Here is a 17763-nt window from a genome sequence, read left to right on the forward strand (position 1 = left end):
ACTCGACGAAGTTTTTTTTTGCCCCGCTTGGAAAAAATTCACAAAATCAATTGGACAACAAAATCACAGCTCTCTCCTTCTATCGCAAATTAAGCCTTCTTCGGAGTCCCAACCTTTCCCGCTGCCCCAGCAGAATCCGTTGATGCCACCGACGATGTAGCTGTAAGATCCCTCGCTCGCGCAGCTGCACCCAGTGCGCTAGAACTGCTACTCCTGCCATTGCCGCTGCTGAAGGTGGAGCTGGAACTGGAACTGGCCCGCCTCATATACTTCTGTCGGCACATGCCGAGGACAAGGAAGGTGACGAGCAGGAACCAGGAGCCGCCTAGGATGAAGAGGATTACAAGGGAGGCCATATCTGCTCGTCCCGTTTCTTCCGATCCCCTCCTTTCCTCCGATTTCTCCTGGTCTGCTCTCTGTGGTTTCCTTATCAACGGCTTTCTCGATCCTATTAGGAGACAGGGTTTTGGAAAACTCGTCCTGGTTGTTCAGAGGATGGGTGTTAAGGGAGGTGGAAGGCAAGAAGGGCAGCAGAGGTATGAAGGATTGGATGATAAGATGACTTCTCGCGCGCGCTCGCCGCGTTTGTTGGGTATTAGATGATTGACTTAACGTGTGATGCTAACGAAAAATAATGTATATAGACAAGGCTATGGAAAATATGATGTTCCCTTTCTTTCTCTTTTCTCTTTTTTTCTTCTTTTCCTCTTTCTCGTCGGATTTCCTCGGCTAATGGTGTGATTGGATGGTTGAATGCCAAATGCCAGGAAATCGTGAGGAACTCGATGGTGGCGACCAGCACAGAAGCCGGCTTGCTTTTTTGCCATGCACATGCACGCGCCGTGCTGGTTCAATCTCAACACATAGGAAAATACACAGGTAGTGTGAGAAGGAAGCCAAAGAAAGAGGTAAGAAGAGAACCCCTCCAAAAAAAATTTTAAATGCGCAGCCAGCAAAGAGCATATAAGATTTTTTTTTTTTTAAACCCGACAAAAAATGTCATTATGCAATAAAAATTCCGAATTTGTATATGTGCGCTTCCTTTTTGCCTTTGGTCTTGCGCAAGGATATATAGAAAGTATGAGCCTGATTGGCTTGTTGCTGGTGTGTGGACCAGCCAGTTGTATGCTTGGTACCTTTCCTTGCCCTTCCTTTGACTTTCTAGCTGCGAGACGCTTGCATGGAATGGGACCTGAAAGAAATGAAATGGAATATCAGGAAATAGGGCGGCAATGTAGCTCGGAGGCTGTGAGATAATTCAAGACATCTGACGTCTCGTAAAGCTCTACGCAGTCTCAACTACGCAGATCGTCCATGGCAGATCCGAAGCTGCAGTTCTCTAGAGAGTATCAGACTTTTGGTCCCTCTGGAGTGATTTTTTCATCTCACGTCAGGCGTTGGTGAGTCCAAGAAAAGGCTAATACAAGATGGCGGTGAGGTGCTTTTATGAATTTTTTTTTTTTCCCCGAGAAAATGAAGTGGCTGGGTATCTTCATTGTAACGATCGACATTTGAGTTCAAACAAATTCAAGGGAAACGGATCAAAGGATCCCTTGCCATTGTTTCTTATCCCAACACTGGACATATGTGCAGAGATGCCCGTATCGCAAGTCAACCCCTGGTTATCTTGGGTGTAGTGGGTAGTTATGGGGATGATGAGTTGGCTAGTCGGCTTCAAACCTTCCCATTCACTTTCGCTCCCCACTTTAGAGCCGAAAAAACTGCATAAGCTGTCAGCGCGGATTGCGGACATGCGTGGTTGTCATCCCGCATCAATGTCACGCAACTGTGGTATCTCCCGCCATCATTCCCAAGTCATAGCATGGTTGGAATCCTTTACTGAAATCGGTTATCTATTCACAGGGGTCAGCAGTAGTGCGTAATCATAGGGAAGCCTTACGTCTGAGGCTTGCATGGATATCAAGAGGGTTCTCTTGAGGCGTCACTATGCGCCCCGTATCGAACTCCCACAATTCTCCTGGTAGTTGTTTGTCTGGAAAGAGAAGTGTGGACAACTGATTGGCTGGTTCAAAAAGCTCAGCTAATCACAAGGACACTACGCCGCATTTATCTTAGTGTCGTCTACTTTCCTAGTTTCTAATTGGCAGATTCCAACCTCAGCCCCATCCTGGGCAGGTTTGTCGCTGGACGAGCATTTGATATCTCAACAGCCTCCTGATTCTCAGCGATCGATGGAGGTTTACCGCCTCTGCCTTTGTTTCTACAGGTAAGTAGCCGAAACGCATCGCATGGCCTTCGTTCGATATCTTAGTGATCCTCAGTTCTCCCCTTCCTGCTTTCTCATCCACTCCAGTTGTTTCAAGAATGGCAGGGAAGCGCACGCTGAGCAATCGTCGACTACAGGACACCCGCTCTCTGGCTTAATTTGGATTGATTCTGAAGGGTGGAATGGACTTCTTGTGTTTAGGAAATCCATTAGATCCCGTTTATACGGGAACTAACCTCAAACAAGTGTCTAGGACTTCTTGTCGTCTATTCTGCACTTGCACATTCATTGGGGCGTTTCCGCGAGGGGATTCTCTTGCTACGATGTTCCGAGCGTTGGTTTGCTATTAGAGAATATTTTCTCAAGATTGCTGTTGGCGTTTGCCTAGGAGAACTCGTGCGAGAAGATCCAGTTCATATCTTGACTTAACTATACCGTGTGCTTGTTCTATATGCAGAAACACTCGCGGTTTTGCTGTTTCAAATCCATTTCAGAAATATACAAAAATTGAAGAAATATTGGTCTTCAATGTTTCAGTCTTTCTGGTCTTTTCCTTTCTAGCGGGTGCGCGGCTATCCGGGTGCCATGTTCTTCGCGCATCCTGATGAAGGTCGCCGATGCAGTAACTCCTTTTTCCATATAACGCGCTCAAGACCAGATAGTCTAAAAACTCTAACACCAATTGTTCTTCATTTTACTACTTTTCCAGCGGTCTCTATTTTATCTACGTTCAAGTCTTATGTTTGCCTGCTAAACTTTTGATACGTTTACCCTGATAATGGCTTCGTTCTGACATTCAGGCCTTGGAACTGTTACAATGTATGCTACGGATGTTAGCTCCCGCAGCGAATACTTCGTATTACGTGTCCAGTCGGGAGCGTCGGGGATGTCATCACGAAATCTTGTTGAGCGAAGCGCTTCGCTTTCTCGTATACATGACCGGAAACTGGAGTCCATCTAACAGCTAAAAAATATCATCTTCCTTTCCATTGGGGAAAGTGGGAAGTACTATCCGCGGAAACCGAACTTCGCGCTGTTCGATGTCGACTTGCAACAGTAGAGGCTTCAACGTGGCTGAAATCTCACCGCACTCTTCAACGGACGTGCGTCAGACGCACGGTTCGTCCTCCGCCCAGAGAAAAGGGTTCCTTTTTCCAATTACTTCCAGTCCATTGACCATTAAAAGACCAGCGCAGGTGGGGGAGACTCCGTATTTCACGAAGAGCAAGGCACATAGACATCACACATCAACTGTTTGATCGGTGCCAGTCCTCATCTCAAAGTGATCCTTGTCAAATATGCCATGACATATCTACGATACAAGCTATCCAATAATGAAATCAGTATCCCAAAAAAAAAAAAAGAAAAGAAAAAAGAAAGAAAAAGAAGTCGGCATGCCTGAGTTTGTCCATCGCGCATTGCTCGTCCTCTGCTATGTGATGTTCCTCATGGTTCCGTTGCAATATTTGACGGTGATGTGAGCTACCAAGGGTGGTCACCGACATTACTATTTGATACATTCCGGCGTCCCTTCATAATTTAAGCTCTTGCTTGTGGAGTCTTGCGCCTTCTCTTGCATTCGGATGTCCAATTATCGTTTACCATTTGCTTTTTATTTTTATTTTCACGTCCCCTTTTTGGTTAATATTTGCTTGGAGTGGAGGTTTTCAACTATCGCTACATCGTACGGTTGGAAGAAAAATCTACCTTACCACAGCGACTTTGTCAGCTTTCGGTAAAAGAAAAACAGTAAATTTTACAGTGATAGCCTACTAAATGACAATTTTCCTTTCCCATGGGCTTCGGACTTGCGAAAATTCCTTCCATCAACGCTACAAATGAATTGCGATTGCCAAAACCCATCAAATATCCTTAATTTTCCTAGCCCTGTTCCGCTCAACAAGCATTGACGTCTCAAGTTATAATCTTTCTCACACGTGTGGTCTACTCCTGCCCGCTGTGCGCGTATTGCATTAAGCTTGACATCGACATACCGGCCTCCACCCCCCTCACCAAAGCAAGAGTGCAATACGCAGTGACTGTTTGTTTTTCCCTCAAACGCGATGTTCCTCTTCCAGCAACTTCCCAGCTACTTCTAACGGCGCGCACGGCTGGGTAAAAACCACCATCGTAGCGGGCTCTGTCGAGCTCGTATTCTTCCACATGTGCATCGTCGCCCGCTGGACAAAGACATCGCCTTTTCTTAGGATCCTGGACTCGCCCGAGTCTAGCAGTAGTTCAAGGCTCCCATCAATTACCACTCCAGTGTCAACGCTAATTGTGCGATGCATGTGAGAAAGCCCTCCCGGTTTCATGACTATGGTCCGCATGATGGTGCCGTTGTTAATAACGATGCCCCCCGGGTTGGCGAGGTGGTTGCAGTAGATTTGGATATCGGTATTGGCGGAGAGGGATACTGGAAAGCCTTCAGTTGCATATTGGGTGCTGAACGTGGCGAGGCCGCTTGGGAATTCTACAACGGGGACAGTGGTAGGGACGGAGGTGTCGAAGATGGAGGCAGCTGACGCATCATGAGTGGTTATGACACGTTGAGGGGTTTGTTCGTCGGACATTTCGCGAGTATTCATTTCCTTCCCCTCTTTAACTGGTTTCAACAGGATGGGCAGATTTGTTTCTTTTTTCAGATGATGGTAGATGTCGTCGAAGAAAAACCAAAAAGGCAACACAATATGTTGGGGGCGAGTGACTGCAGTAGCCGTAGCACCATGTAACATGTTACCCCTCCTCAGGAACTTGTTAAGGATTATTTAGATTATGCCTCTGCCTGCAAATCACCGCCCGCAAATTGACGAAACGGACAGGTGTTCTGGGGCAATTGCAGGAACAATTCAGCACTCATTATCACTCGTAAATGTCATACCGAAGCTGTGTTTACAGCACAGATAGATTTATATTTACCCATTCTGGAGTTCATGCGAAAGATTTGGAAGCACCCCCAGAGAAACCGCGAATATTTGTGCACAGAAGCCAGATGATACTAGCAGTTTACTTCCACGTAATTTTGAGAACGTGTGATGCTTCAACCGAAAGAAATTCTGAATATGACTGTGTTTGGGCGCTGTGCTGAAACAGTGGAATGAGATCTCATGGGCCCGTGGATGGCTCAACGGAGGATCTAAGCGGCAATCCGATGGCTTGGCACTGATGTCAGCATCAAAGAATCCCTCGCAACTTTTTTCTCCATCGTGTCCTTTTTTTTGATACAGCCACGATATCGTGGCATTTTCTGCCAAGTGTATATGTTTTTATTATCTCACATACTTTATATGGGTGTGGGCTGGATGCCAGAATCTACAATGACAATTTGATTTTGAAATATCCGTAAAACATCGACGCGGCCAACCGCAAATCACGGAAAATGTCGCGGACACCACAGACATACAAAGAGCGAAAGGAGGCCTTTGTGTCTAATCTATCTGGCGGAACTATATTAGAGATCAATGCCGTAACTCTTGTCGCACCGGTACGTTGAGTTTGGTCGCGGGATTTGGGTTTGGTCTTGACTATCCAAGAGTGAAAGCTAACTTCACCCAGGCCGCGGTGCTCCTCTGGTCCGCTCTCCAGTCCCGCAAGTCTTTCTTCACCCCATATTTACCAGCATCCTTAATAACGGACTTCCTCCTTAATGTCGTGGCAATTCTCTTTGCGACAACCCTCTATTCGTCCACCCCCGTTCTCCTCAACATCCTCCTTATCTCCCCTTCCATTTTCATACTGCTGAGCCCAAAACGAAATCAGCCAACACAAAAAGCCAAACCCCCAACTACATCCTTGAAATCGTCAGATGGTGCAGCGGAAAATGCGAAAGCGTCCTCAAATAACCTCGATCCTGTTCCATTCCGCCCGTTTCTCACCTCATACCGCGGCACGATGATGATAGCAACATGCATGGCCATCCTTGCCGTTGACTTCGGCATTTTCCCCCGACGATTTGCCAAAGTAGAAAACTGGGGCACTTCGCTTATGGACCTGGGAGTTGGGTCGTTTGTTTTCTCGGGGGGCGTAGTATCCACTCGATCCATCCTGAAGAGCCAGGGTCCATCTTCGTCCAACAATGGGTCACTGCCAAAACGGCTCCTCGGTTCGGCCCGCCATACTATTCCGCTTCTTGTCCTCGGTCTGGTCAGACTCTATAGCGTGAAGGGGCTAGATTACGCAGAGCATGTGACCGAATATGGCGTGCATTGGAACTTTTTCTTCACGCTGGCGTTCTTGGGTCCCTTCGTGGAGATTTTCCATTCCTTGACGGCCATCATTCCTTCTTACGACGCGCTCTCTTCACTGATTGGCATTGGATATCAAGTTGTACTCGAGTCAACAGATTTAAAGAAGTATATTCTGGTCTCACCTCGAGGCCCGTCTCTCCTTTCGAAGAACCGCGAGGGGGTGTTCTCACTCTTGGGCTACCTGGCAATCTTCCTCGCCGGACGCGCTACGGGTTTAAGAGTCATGCCCCGAGAGACCTCGTCATCCACCACCAAGACACCTTACCAGGCACGGAAGTCCCTTCTTATCCGCCAAGCAACCTGGTCCATCATCTGGACCGCTTTGTTTGCTTTCAATTCTCTCCATTTATTTGGCTTCGGAGCAGGTATTCCCGTTTCGAGACGGCTGGCAAACCTGCCGTATGTCTTCTGGGTGGTCGCATTTAACAACTGGCAGCTATTCCTCTTCTGTTTTCTCGAGACGCTATTCTTTCCGTCAGTGTACAAGGCGACTGACAAGCCGAGTGAGGAGGAGCGAAGCCGTTTTGCGACGAGCAGAATTCTTCATGCGTTTAACAACAATGGTTTAGCCATTTTCTTAATTGCGAATCTCCTTACTGGTACGGTCAATATGGGGATGAATACATTGGATGCGGACAGAAACACTACAATGGCTGTATTGGTTGGTTATGCTGCTGTTTTAACGGGAGTAGCCCTGGCCATGGACAAATGGAATTTGAAGTTGAAATTATAAAAGGGCTGCAGGATTTTTTTTTTTTTGGGATAAATTTATTTCCATTGTATAGTACCCACGGATGTATGTCATCATAATTATTTACTTGGCTTATATTACCCGTTCAAGGTGTCACCCATCATTTATGCCTCATCTGGAGAGTCCATATTCATTTCTTGGATGTCTTTGAAAAAAAAAAAAAAAAGACCATCACATAGTCGTGCCCCGTACTTCTGCCACCAAGAATGAAAGCGGGGATTGCTATTTTCAACCACTCCCTGCTCCTAGCACTAAGTACACAGAACCTACCAAATATCAACAAATCGTCGTTGTGCAAGACTGTTGGACATGATGTCAATGAACAGAGTACCCTCTTCTTGCAAGAGCGTGCTGTCTTTCTCTGTCCTTTGGGGAGAAGCATTAGGAGCTACAATGACGATCATCCAACAGGTTCGGCCAAGCATCAAGATATGCAAGCTAAAGACTAGTTGGTGGATTCCTTGCTCCCATGCTTGTCTGCTACTGTTGTACCCCATAGTTGACTAAATGGCAGCCAATAGATTAGGTCATCCAGGAACCTCGGCAAATAAGGTTGCCACCACGCGCGGCAACCAAACTCTACCTAATTGATGGAGCGACAGCCGACAAGCGCGAATCACACGTGGAATCTTCATCCCATTCAGCGGTAATTCCTCCTCATTCACCACGCAGACAACAACCTAAGGAACTTTACAACCATGGCTGGAGCATCGGACGCTTCCCGTCGATTCCACAATTATCCAATTGCCCTTGAAGGGCCCGACATCCCTTTGAAATATCCGACAGAGTCAAACCCTCTCCTCCGTGGCCGCCTGCTGGCCCTTGGCTCTGCATTGTCAGTAATAGCTCTCCATCTTTCTCCAATTTAGTTTGCCTGCTTTGCTATAACTCTTGCATCCCTTCTATCTATGGAGGGGAGTACGAAGTAGGAAGCGAAATATAATAATAATGTATAAAAATAAAGGATACAGAAAGGACTTTCTAAACAATCATTAAGGCTAACTCTGACGATCGCGTTTCTCCTTGCAGGGTCTCCTCTTCCAATGCCATTCAAAGTTATCTCTGGCGCAATGCAGGATTCTCCCTCCTCCGCGAAATCCCCTCCCTGGCCGATTACGCACCCCGATATGACCCTACCGTCATCCCCATCGTGGATCCTATTACAGCCCAGACATCGAGCCTGCCTGCGCCAATCCAGAGACGAGATGGACAGGGATACTACACCTCAGCTGATTACCATGCACTTTACCTGTCTGGCGAATTGACACCGACGGCGGTCGTGGAAGCGCTTTTCCCGCTCATTCGCCGTGATATAACCCCTCCTGGGGAATTTTCAGTTGGCTTTCTTGAGTCGCGCATTGATATTATTCGTGCTGCGGCTGCGGCTTCGACTGAGCGGTATAAGATTAGGAAGCCGTTAGGCCCTATGGATGGTGTCCCTGTTGCAATTAAGGATGAGGCACATCTTGAAGGGTACAAGAGGACGTTGGGGAGTCGATTTGATTTCACAGGGAAGATAAACAGCACTTCGTGGTGTGTGAAGAAGTGGGAGGAAGCTGGAGCGATCGTCGTCGGGAAGACTAGCATGCATGAATTGGGCTTGGGTAATTTTTTCTTTTTTTATTTGTTTTCCCTCCTATGTTTTGCTTTCCCTTTTTTTTTTTTTACCACTTTGGTTTCAATATCTCTCAGTCGATCCATGATATTGAGACTCATCATTTACGTTTTCCATGACAATCGCAATGCTAACGCCTTGGAATCCATTCTTCAGGCACGACAAACAACAACCCTTGTACAGGGACTCCGAGAAATCCTCATAACCAGGATTATTATACCGGCGGCTCTTCCGGAGGTTCTGCATATGTTGTTGGCGCAGGCCTAGTACCCATTGCCCTGGGAGCTGACGGTGGTGGGTCAATCCGCCTCCCGTCCGGCTTCTGTGGCATCTACGGCATTAAAACCACCCATGGCCGAGTCTCTGCACATCCAACTCTTAGAATAGCCTCGACCACTGGTGTTTTGGGGACCATGACTTCCAGCCTCGACGACTTAGCTCTATCATACCGACTCATGGCCAGCCCAGACCCAGACTCCATGGAATCTTCCTCCTTCCCAGATCCCCTCTCCACGATTCCATCCAGCTCCGCCCTAGCAGCCCGACCCAAGGTAATCGGCATTTTCCCCGACTGGGTCAACCGCGCAGATCCCGCCGTCCTCGCCTTGTTCAACAAAGCCATCGACCACTACCGTACCAAGAACTACACTGTGGTCGACATCTCCATCCCCCTGCTCGCCGAAGGCCAAAAAGCACACAGCCTTACCATCCTCGCCGAGATCTCGTCAACCGTCAAACCCGATCAGATCCGCCAGCTGACACCGCAGAACAAAATCCTCGTCTCGCTCGGCGCTAACCAGGCCAGCGCACCGGACTTCCTCGCGGCACAGCGCCTGCGCAGCCTCCTTATGTCTCACCTCGCCTTCCTCTTCCAGAAGCATCCAGGCCTCATCATCGTGACTCCCACAACGCCCATGCCCGGCTGGAAAATCGCGAAGGGCGATGCAGACCTCGTCTCAGGCGTTAGCGACGAGAACTCCAGCCTCCGCGCGATGGAGTACGTGTATCTCGCGAACTTCACGGGCTGTCCTGCTCTTTCACGTCCCATGGGCCTGATCGACGGACCTCAGGTCCCTGTGGGTCTCATGGGAATGGGCGAGTGGTGCAGTGAGGAGATGCTGATTGAGTGGGCGCGGGATGGGGAGGGGATGTCGCTGGATGCCGGCGGGGATGCTGTGGATGCCAAAACAGCGGCGGCGGCTGGTAAGGGGGTTGTGAGAATTCCAGATATCGAGAAGGGAGGGAAATGGGTCGATATTATTAGTTCCGCTCGTGGTGCTGGAGGGCAGGCGAGCGCTTCTTCGGCTGCTCATAACTAGCTGCTGCTTCTTCCTTTGGGACCCGTTTCGGATTTGTTGTTTGGTGGGTGGAGAGATGGGAGATTATGGAGTTACTGTTGACTATTTGTGATTTCCATGTATGCACGAGTGTACGACCCTACACACACACATATATATATATAATTACTTTTGTTCTACCTAACAATATTTATTAGTCGAGGGTATCTGACAAGAACACAATGACAATGACCAACTATGGCTTTGTATTTTCCATGGCGGGGAAAGAGATTATATATACGCAGTACTGGACATGAGAAGCCACAGCCTGAAAATACCGACAGATATATGTGGGGGCGGGGTACCTGTAAAAAAAAAGGCAGATAGATGTCGCGAGAGTATGGACAGAAAGGGCCAAAAGGCAATGTCATACGCGGCCCCAATTAAGGCAGCTGTAAGTTTAAATCCCAAGAAGGGATCCGAAGAGGGGGGGGATATATAAAGAAATAACTGCTAGAGGGCCGGATCCGGGGATCCGGGGATCCGCCAGGTGGCACAGATGGCATCAACAGACAAAGCACAGGTAACAAAATTCTGTATAGAGGACCATGCGATGGCCCTCGAGAAAAAAAAAAGGCCCATAATTGATAAATAACTAGACTCATACAGGTAGACTCCAGGGAGAAACACCCACGGTTTCCACTCGCTCCAAATCGAAAAGAAAAGAAAAGAAAAGAAAAGAAAAGAGAAGAGAAAAGGAAAAAGCAAGAAGTACAAAGAAAACCTCCGAAGCAAAAATTCCACGCCTCCCGGCCTAACAAACAAAAAAGGGTCAAATAAAAACGTCCTCCCCAGACAACGGAGCAAAAAATTCACATCCCAACGCCGCATCCTCGTTATGTGCCCGCAGCTCCTCCAATATCACCTCCCGCGGTGATGCCCCATCCGCAAGTGCATCCTTGACATGGATGATGTAAACCCGAAGGCCATCTAACGGTCTCTGGCCCGAACCAGATCTTGTGGATCTCGAGCTTATCCCTAGGGTATCTCTGTTATCACCGCGATCATCGTCCATGGGAGATCCGGTTGCCGGTGGTGTTGAAGATTGCCCGTCGTCATCGGGCCTTAGTGTTGCTTCAGCCGGAGAATCGCAGGAGCCAGAACGGCGAGTTCGCCGCTTCGAGCGGGATGAGAAGGTTGTCCTTTGGCTTTGGGAGAGGGGGCTGGAGACTGTTTTGGGGCTGATGGGTTCATCAGAGACAGGGCCCCCTGAGGAGGCTCCTGCGTGCTTGCGCTTTCGTCCTGTAGCCATGTCACCGAATTTTGGCTTTGTGACTTTTAATACCTTGCCGGCTAGGACTTCTAGTTCAGCAATGAGATGGCGTGGGCACAAATGGCCATATAGAGAGCTGTCCTCGACCGAGTCCATGAAGGAGCATTCGATGAAGATGGCCCGGAGGGATCCGTTGACGACTTTGGGGGCGGCGATTTCCCATACCTTCTCATTACGGGGTTCAAGGGCTACGCTATCGGGTTCAATATCGCCGAAAACGATGATTTCCTTTCCAGAATGATCATCACGGAGAAAGAAGGCAGAGCTCTCAAGAGTTGCCACGGCCCTGTCTTTACTGTTGAGGTTAACCCCACACTGTACCTGATGATTTGGGGTGCATGCTCGACTAGAAAGATATTGTATTTTAGCATTTCGCAATTCCTCTTGGCTCTGGCCCGTATCAGACTGGAAAACTTACGCCAGATCCTGAGTGTCTATTGATACTCTCCTCGACGGAAGGAATCCAGAATCCGTAGTGAACACAGTGCTTTCAGCTCGATGGTATTGGCCCGTTTCCGGGTGAAAACGCTGTGCACAACGGCCGTGGCTAACACTTAGGCATTTGGCAAGTATCCCATCACATGCTCTAGTATAGCCACGGCAGTCCCCACGACCCAGCCTGGGATTTCCTCCGTCAACTAGCCGATGATAAGAAATCAAGCCTGCGCCACCATCCTCATCAGACAGGTTAGGCCACGTAATATCGTTAAAAATGTGATTTTTTATCGCAGCAATGGTTGGTGGCAGAGCAGCGACAATTTTAGGATTCGATTGGGTCTCCACCAGTGGGGTATTCATGGCCAAGCCAGCGAGATGGTCCAAATGAGGATGCGTGATGAATACAGTCGAAATAACCTCGCGGAAAATATAGGCTGCATTGGCACCGGAGGTAGAATTTGGGAGACCAAGTCCAGCAAAAGGTCCGTCAACCATCCGGACTTTAACGTCCGTTGATTCCTCATCTTTGATGAATTTGGAAGAATCGAGTGTTCGCATAATCCCTGCTAATAGCGTGCCCGCGTCTATAGCTATGACAGAGCCTGCCGACCAGTTTGTAGCCGTCGAACGAACTAACAGCGCTGAAACTATGTCCTCTCGCGGTCCGCCTGAGGAGCCCTATATACCTAGAAGCATTAATATCGTTCGATATTGTATAAATCAACGAAGAAAAGCGGATCAAAGTATAGTGGAAAAACTCGTTGTAATCCCGATAAGAGAAATGACTAGGCCGTGTAGAAAGGGTAAACAAATAAAGAAAGAGGGATTGATTGGAGGGTAATTTTCTCACCACAGACAAATATGAAGAAATAATAACAATAATGTCAATTTAAAAAATAGAATATCACTCTCAAAACCAGTTGATACTAAAAAAAATAAAATAAAATAAAATAAAAAAAATAAAAAAAAATGCTGCTCCATATTTGCCTCCCAAAACAGGAAGCAACGAACTCACTCACCAGCACAATAACATGGAAAAAGCCTTTCCGCTGTGTCTCCGAACTGAGACACCGTCTCGCTCTCCGCCCCTGGCCGCCATCACGATGCATTGCGCGCAGGGGAAGGGGGAAGGGGGTATGCCACGAGCTGGACTAACACGGACGACGCATATAAGCATCCAAAATTCCGAGCCTTCTTCTGGCCAAGATGTCCAAGCGTCTTTCTTCTGCGAAAGCCCCGTCACCTCCCACTGTGCATAGTGGAGGGGAAATCGAATGGAATCCGGCTCGGCTCTTCTTCCGAACGTAACGTGAATGGGGGAGAGGGCGGACGTCCTGGCTTCTATGTATTCCTAGCCTGTATCAACCAGCAATTCTCTGGGTGAAAGCAATAAACCCCACACCACTCTTATTTCCCCCCCCCTCCCTCGATTTCCAATCTCCTCTCTGGGACTCGTTGTTTGTCGCACGGTCTCCTGATCCTCCGGCCTGAAGTAACTATATATTTTACAACTGTTGCGCGCTCGGCGGGTTTCTTCCTACACCGTTTATTCCCCTCCGTGCCCGAGAAATTATTGGCTTGTCGATATTTGTGACTCTGGAAAACGATAACTAACTCGAAGACTGGACGGCTCCTGGCTCTGGGTGGCTCGTCTCGTCTCGTCTTTGTCGTGTGCTCGCGTTGCGATTCTCCACATGCGGGATTTTTCCTTTTGTTGCCCCGGTGTCGCCTCAGCAGAGGTTGTTCTTGTTCGACGGACTGAGCAGAGGACGCATATGCCGTGTACTGCGGAGGTATGGGTATAGGTATAGGTATAGGCAAAGGTATAGGTATCAATGGGAATTGGTTTTTCTTCTCGTTCAACGCAACAGGAATTCAGAAGACCACCAGGGTTGAAGTTGAAGTTTGGCAGGCTGCCACGAGGTTAAGGTTAGCCGGGTGTGACGTAAAGTTTGAAGAAAGTTGGGAGGCGAAGTGTGTTTGGCTTTTCCCCCTGTTTCAATTCTGCTCGAGTCGAGAGTGTGTGGTATAAGTATTGTGGTGATGGTATTATCAATGAAAGAAGAGGAATCGAAGCGGTGATACACACATACTTAAATAGGCATATTTGCGTGCTCACCAGCCCGTTGATCGACCGCCAACAGAAACAGACAACGCTTTCGACAACCAAAAAGCTAAGCAAGAATATGCGACTGGGCGGAAGTCGCATCCAATCACCAGCCCAGCCCTCCTCGTCGGGTCTTTTTGCCCCGGGAGAACCAAAGGAAAAGAAAGTAATATTTTAAAAAAAAAGGCGAAAGGAAAGTCATCGTTTCGGGCGATAAGGCCGAGATCCATGTCCAATGACGCCTAGCTTTTGTCATGCGCAAGTTGCTCCTCGCTAGCTGCAAAAGCTGCAGCAACGTACGAGATTTTACAATGCGGACATGAATGATGGAGCACCACTCCGTCAGTTATCATTCATTACCTGAGATATTCTAGCCAAGGGAAGAGAAGTAGCGAGAGGCCGAGGCCGGTAACAAAGCGGCACATCGCATCTCATCGCGATGCCATGCCATGCCATGCAAATGGTCCCACAGATCATGAAGTGAATAGCGTATGCGGCCGGTTTGAAGCTTTGCGCCGATGGGGCCGATCATTGGTGATCCAAAATCCGACTGCGGGTTTTTTTTCCCTATTTCTCAGGGTTCTGGAAGGGTTTGAGTTTGTTCTGCGCCCTTGTTTACCGTGGAGTAATAATTATGTTTATTTTGTGCGGTATCTGTTCATGGTTCGATGGAGGCTGGATCATGGACTTGGATATGGACAGAACATCGGCTTGTTCATCTTGCATATGGTATTGTTCCTGAGCTAACTGCTAATTATACGATGCTTGGATCAAATAGCCTTTGTTATGGGATATTGAGGTTACTGTCCTCCTTCTCATCCTCCTCACCGCCACCAGCTTCCTCACACCGACTCACTCGAGGAAACTCTGGTATAGGTAAGGGAAACGGTGAGGAATCATAGGTTAAAATAATAGTGTGGTATATGCGCAAAAGCCTATATATTTATAAAAAGAGAAACAATCGCACACATGTCTTTGTACAGAAATGACTGATTTGCGCCCGGCAAAAAGTTCCACCCGTCGCTTAACTTTCAACTCCATCCACCCACTCCAATCCTAAAGGAGTGGTTATATCAACGCAAAAATGGGGGGAGGAACGTAGAGTAAAGTAAGTGAGAAGGCGATGCGCATTCCCAACATGACATTTTCTCCTCTTGTGATATTTCTGAACGTCTCCTTCCGGCTGTTGAAACTCGAAGCATAGAAATAGGAAATAACAGGTGCATGGAGGTGGTTTATGGGAGACGTGGAAGATATAATAGAACATATACGAGGAGTTTGTTCCCGTCGCTGTTGATCAAGGTAATCACCCAGTTCGAATCCAAACAGAAAACATAAGGAAAAATTACGCACAAAACCCGAAGAACGCCTTCCCAAACCGTGTTCGCTAAATCGACAAATGGGGAGCAATCATAGATAGAAAAGGGGACAAGGCAGAGGAAAAGTAGGGATCTTTCCGACAAAAGTAAGGAGCGTTTTGTCATGAGGGAAAATAATATCGAAGGGGAGAAAGCTGGGAAGCAAGGAGAAAGGTCGTATATAATTATAGATCTTGCCGTGCGCGTGAGCCTCTGTCATTTCTTACTGCTGCATCGTAGCTTGGGATCGGGGGGCTTCTTGAATCGCGCCCAGGTGGATGCCGCTCGCCGTACTCACTGTGGGTCGGACTCTGTTGCGGGCTGGAGTATTCTGGAGGTGGAACAGCTGATATTACCCCATCAGTGGGTCGTAGCGTTGTTCGATCGTCTCGCTCATATGTCACGTTTGGCGTTCCACTTGACCCTTCACCAACATCTATTTGGTTCGATATATGGGGGAGTTGGGCGAGAGAAATATCTGTGGGAGATCGAACGGGGCCGGGGCTCACGGGGTACGGCATTCGGATCGTGCCGCTGCGCGTTCGTGAATGGCCCGACTCGTGCTGGCCCCATTGCGTAGAGGAGTGATGGCCCTCGCGGCCCGTCTCCAGCAGAATGCTGCCCTGCTCACTTCCATAGGGAGGTGGAGGTGCCAGACTACCTGTCATTGGTGCGAGGCCCCATTTTTTGACATTGGCCTCAATGAAAACAAATCCCATCTGCCCGAAGTTCACATGGACCGTGCAGGGTCCATTTGCTCCAACAGTAGGGAAGAAGTTTTGAGACTTCAGTCCCTGCGCAGCATCATCAAGTTTCTTCCCGTTGCGGGTGAAGAATATCGTTCCCGTGCGCGGCCGATAGCCCACACCAATCACGTCTCCTTGGACATATTCAGGGCCGTAAGCAGTAGGAGTGAAGGGCTGGTTATAGCGGCGATGTCCTGTAGACAAATAGGCTACAGAAGTTTTATGGAAGCCTAGCACAGAAGACATATATGTTAGGCTGAAAGCTGATATCAAGAGAGGGGCAGGTCAAAACAAATTCATACCTGGTAGTCGAAATAATGGGTATGGTTTCGTTGTCATGCCAATGCTTATAAGGCTGGTTTCTGGTTTATCGTATATTTTAGCTTCCCAGTAATAAACTTCGTTTTGTTTAGGAACCGGCAGGTTGCTCTGGACGCTGCATTCTGAATCGAAGAATTCGATTTCGGTTCGAGCTTCCACAAAGCAATTAGCAATCTCAAGCTCTGGTTCAAATTCCCACGCAGAAACGCCCTTTTCTTGGATAGCCAGGAACTGTGATAGCGAAATATCTGTTTGCATCGTCTCGGGGGGGTTTGCTTGGATGAAGGCTATTTATTGCATTCAAGCCCATGTCAGCGAAAGAAAAAAATATACCTAATGTGACGGATGCGCGGGATTCCCATATCCTCAACAGAAAGTAAACACATACCCTTAGCCCTCAGATATTCCGTCTGTTGCAATTCATCCATCGTTTCCAACGCCTCCGCTTCCTCTCTTGCGAATGCCTGTTCGTCATCATATTCACCGGGCCTTCCGATTCGGTCAAGTATAATGCGGCCCCGTTGAGTATATCTGAAAAAGAAGAAAACAGCAAGCACAACGATTGCAACGCCCGCGGAACCAAAGGCAGAGAGAATCCCGATCAAGATACCCTTGCCGGTGGAACCGACATTCCCTCCAAGCCCAGCCATGACATCTCCGTTGTGCGGCGCGAAGGGAGCGGTGCGGCCGTTTGAGAACGGCTGAGCCGGCGTGATAATAGGCCGCTGTGGACCTAGAGAGAGCTGAGCAGATGGCTTGTCCGTAGGTGAAGGAGGACGAATGACGGCGGTGAGCGTTGACTGCGAGGTAACGCCCTCACGACTTGGCATCATTCATTTGAGGAGGACTGAAAGAGGCTTTTGCAATAGGTGGCTGGACACCCGATGGAGGAAGAAAGAGAGGAGAAACACGCAAAAGAAGGTCGAGGTCTATGGTTGAGGCCACAAATCAACTGTCTCGACAGCAAAACCACGATGATGGCTGATAGACGGATGGAGGAAGGGGTGTGGGAGTTCCAGGTTTGGAGGCGAAGGTTCTTTGGATGGTTTGGATGCCTTTTGAGACAGCAAGCGGTGCATCAAGTGTATCAGCGCCTGGCTGGGCGGCGATTGTTCGGGTCGGCGGGGCGGCGGCTGACTAAGTGGCGGTGGTTGACATCATTCGCCGGCGGCTTGGCTGGGAACAAGCCCCAGCTTCCCAGGTTGGCTTGGAATCAATCAGAAAACAGGAGGCATGTCGACATGAAACTATGGCCGCTGACCGTTTCTTTGATTGACGATTACGCTGAAGCAACTGAGGTTCACTGCTGTTTGTGGAGAAGTGCCCTACCACCGTGGAGCCAG

The 17763-nt window shown here is 48.5% G+C and overlaps 7 protein-coding genes across 7 annotated transcripts; 2 read left to right on the top strand and 5 right to left on the bottom strand.

The window, feature by feature from the left end:
- Window positions 1-1492: 1492 nt before the first annotated feature.
- On the bottom strand, window positions 1493-3184 carry HCBG_01477 (uncharacterized protein; the record flags this gene model as incomplete). The annotated part of the gene is made up of 5 exons (XM_045428527.1): window positions 1493-1721; window positions 1783-1853; window positions 2205-2358; window positions 2464-2545; window positions 3022-3184. 5 exons carry the CDS (start codon window positions 3182-3184, stop codon window positions 1493-1495), a joined length of 699 nt encoding a protein of 232 aa, XP_045290313.1.
- Window positions 3185-4281: 1097 nt separating this feature from the next.
- On the bottom strand, window positions 4282-4800 carry HCBG_01478 (cupin domain-containing protein; the record flags this gene model as incomplete). Its single annotated transcript, XM_045428528.1, has 1 exon — window positions 4282-4800. The coding sequence occupies one exon, from the start codon at window positions 4798-4800 to the stop codon at window positions 4282-4284; it is 519 nt and encodes a 172-aa protein (XP_045290314.1).
- An 806-nt stretch (window positions 4801-5606) lies between these two features.
- On the top strand, window positions 5607-7207 carry HCBG_01479 (GPI-anchored wall transfer protein; the record flags this gene model as incomplete). The annotated part of the gene is made up of 2 exons (XM_045428529.1): window positions 5607-5711; window positions 5783-7207. 2 exons carry the CDS (start codon window positions 5607-5609, stop codon window positions 7205-7207), a joined length of 1530 nt encoding a protein of 509 aa, XP_045290315.1.
- Window positions 7208-7923: 716 nt separating this feature from the next.
- Window positions 7924-10159, top strand: HCBG_01480 (glutamyl-tRNA amidotransferase subunit A; the record flags this gene model as incomplete). Its single annotated transcript, XM_045428530.1, has 3 exons — window positions 7924-8060; window positions 8255-8829; window positions 8997-10159. The coding sequence occupies 3 exons, from the start codon at window positions 7924-7926 to the stop codon at window positions 10157-10159; spliced, it is 1875 nt and encodes a 624-aa protein (XP_045290316.1).
- Window positions 10160-10949: 790 nt separating this feature from the next.
- On the bottom strand, window positions 10950-12997 carry HCBG_01481 (3',5'-cyclic-nucleotide phosphodiesterase PDE1; the record flags this gene model as incomplete). Its single annotated transcript, XM_045428531.1, has 3 exons — window positions 10950-11796; window positions 11869-12566; window positions 12908-12997. The coding sequence occupies 3 exons, from the start codon at window positions 12995-12997 to the stop codon at window positions 10950-10952; spliced, it is 1635 nt and encodes a 544-aa protein (XP_045290317.1).
- A 461-nt stretch (window positions 12998-13458) lies between these two features.
- HCBG_01482 (uncharacterized protein) lies at window positions 13459-14225 on the bottom strand (the record flags this gene model as incomplete). Its single annotated transcript, XM_045428532.1, has 2 exons — window positions 13459-13801; window positions 14008-14225. The coding sequence occupies 2 exons, from the start codon at window positions 14223-14225 to the stop codon at window positions 13459-13461; spliced, it is 561 nt and encodes a 186-aa protein (XP_045290318.1).
- Window positions 14226-14911: 686 nt separating this feature from the next.
- Window positions 14912-17394, bottom strand: HCBG_01483 (endosome protein; the record flags this gene model as incomplete). The annotated part of the gene is made up of 3 exons (XM_045428533.1): window positions 14912-16329; window positions 16402-16707; window positions 16809-17394. The coding sequence occupies 3 exons, from the start codon at window positions 17248-17250 to the stop codon at window positions 15539-15541; spliced, it is 1539 nt and encodes a 512-aa protein (XP_045290319.1).
- Between the last annotated feature and the right edge of the window lie 369 nt (window positions 17395-17763).

Source organism: Histoplasma capsulatum (genome assembly GCF_000150115.1).
Source record: "Histoplasma capsulatum G186AR genomic scaffold supercont2.2, whole genome shotgun sequence".
NCBI classification, from domain to species: Eukaryota; Fungi; Ascomycota; class Eurotiomycetes; order Onygenales; family Ajellomycetaceae; genus Histoplasma; species Histoplasma capsulatum.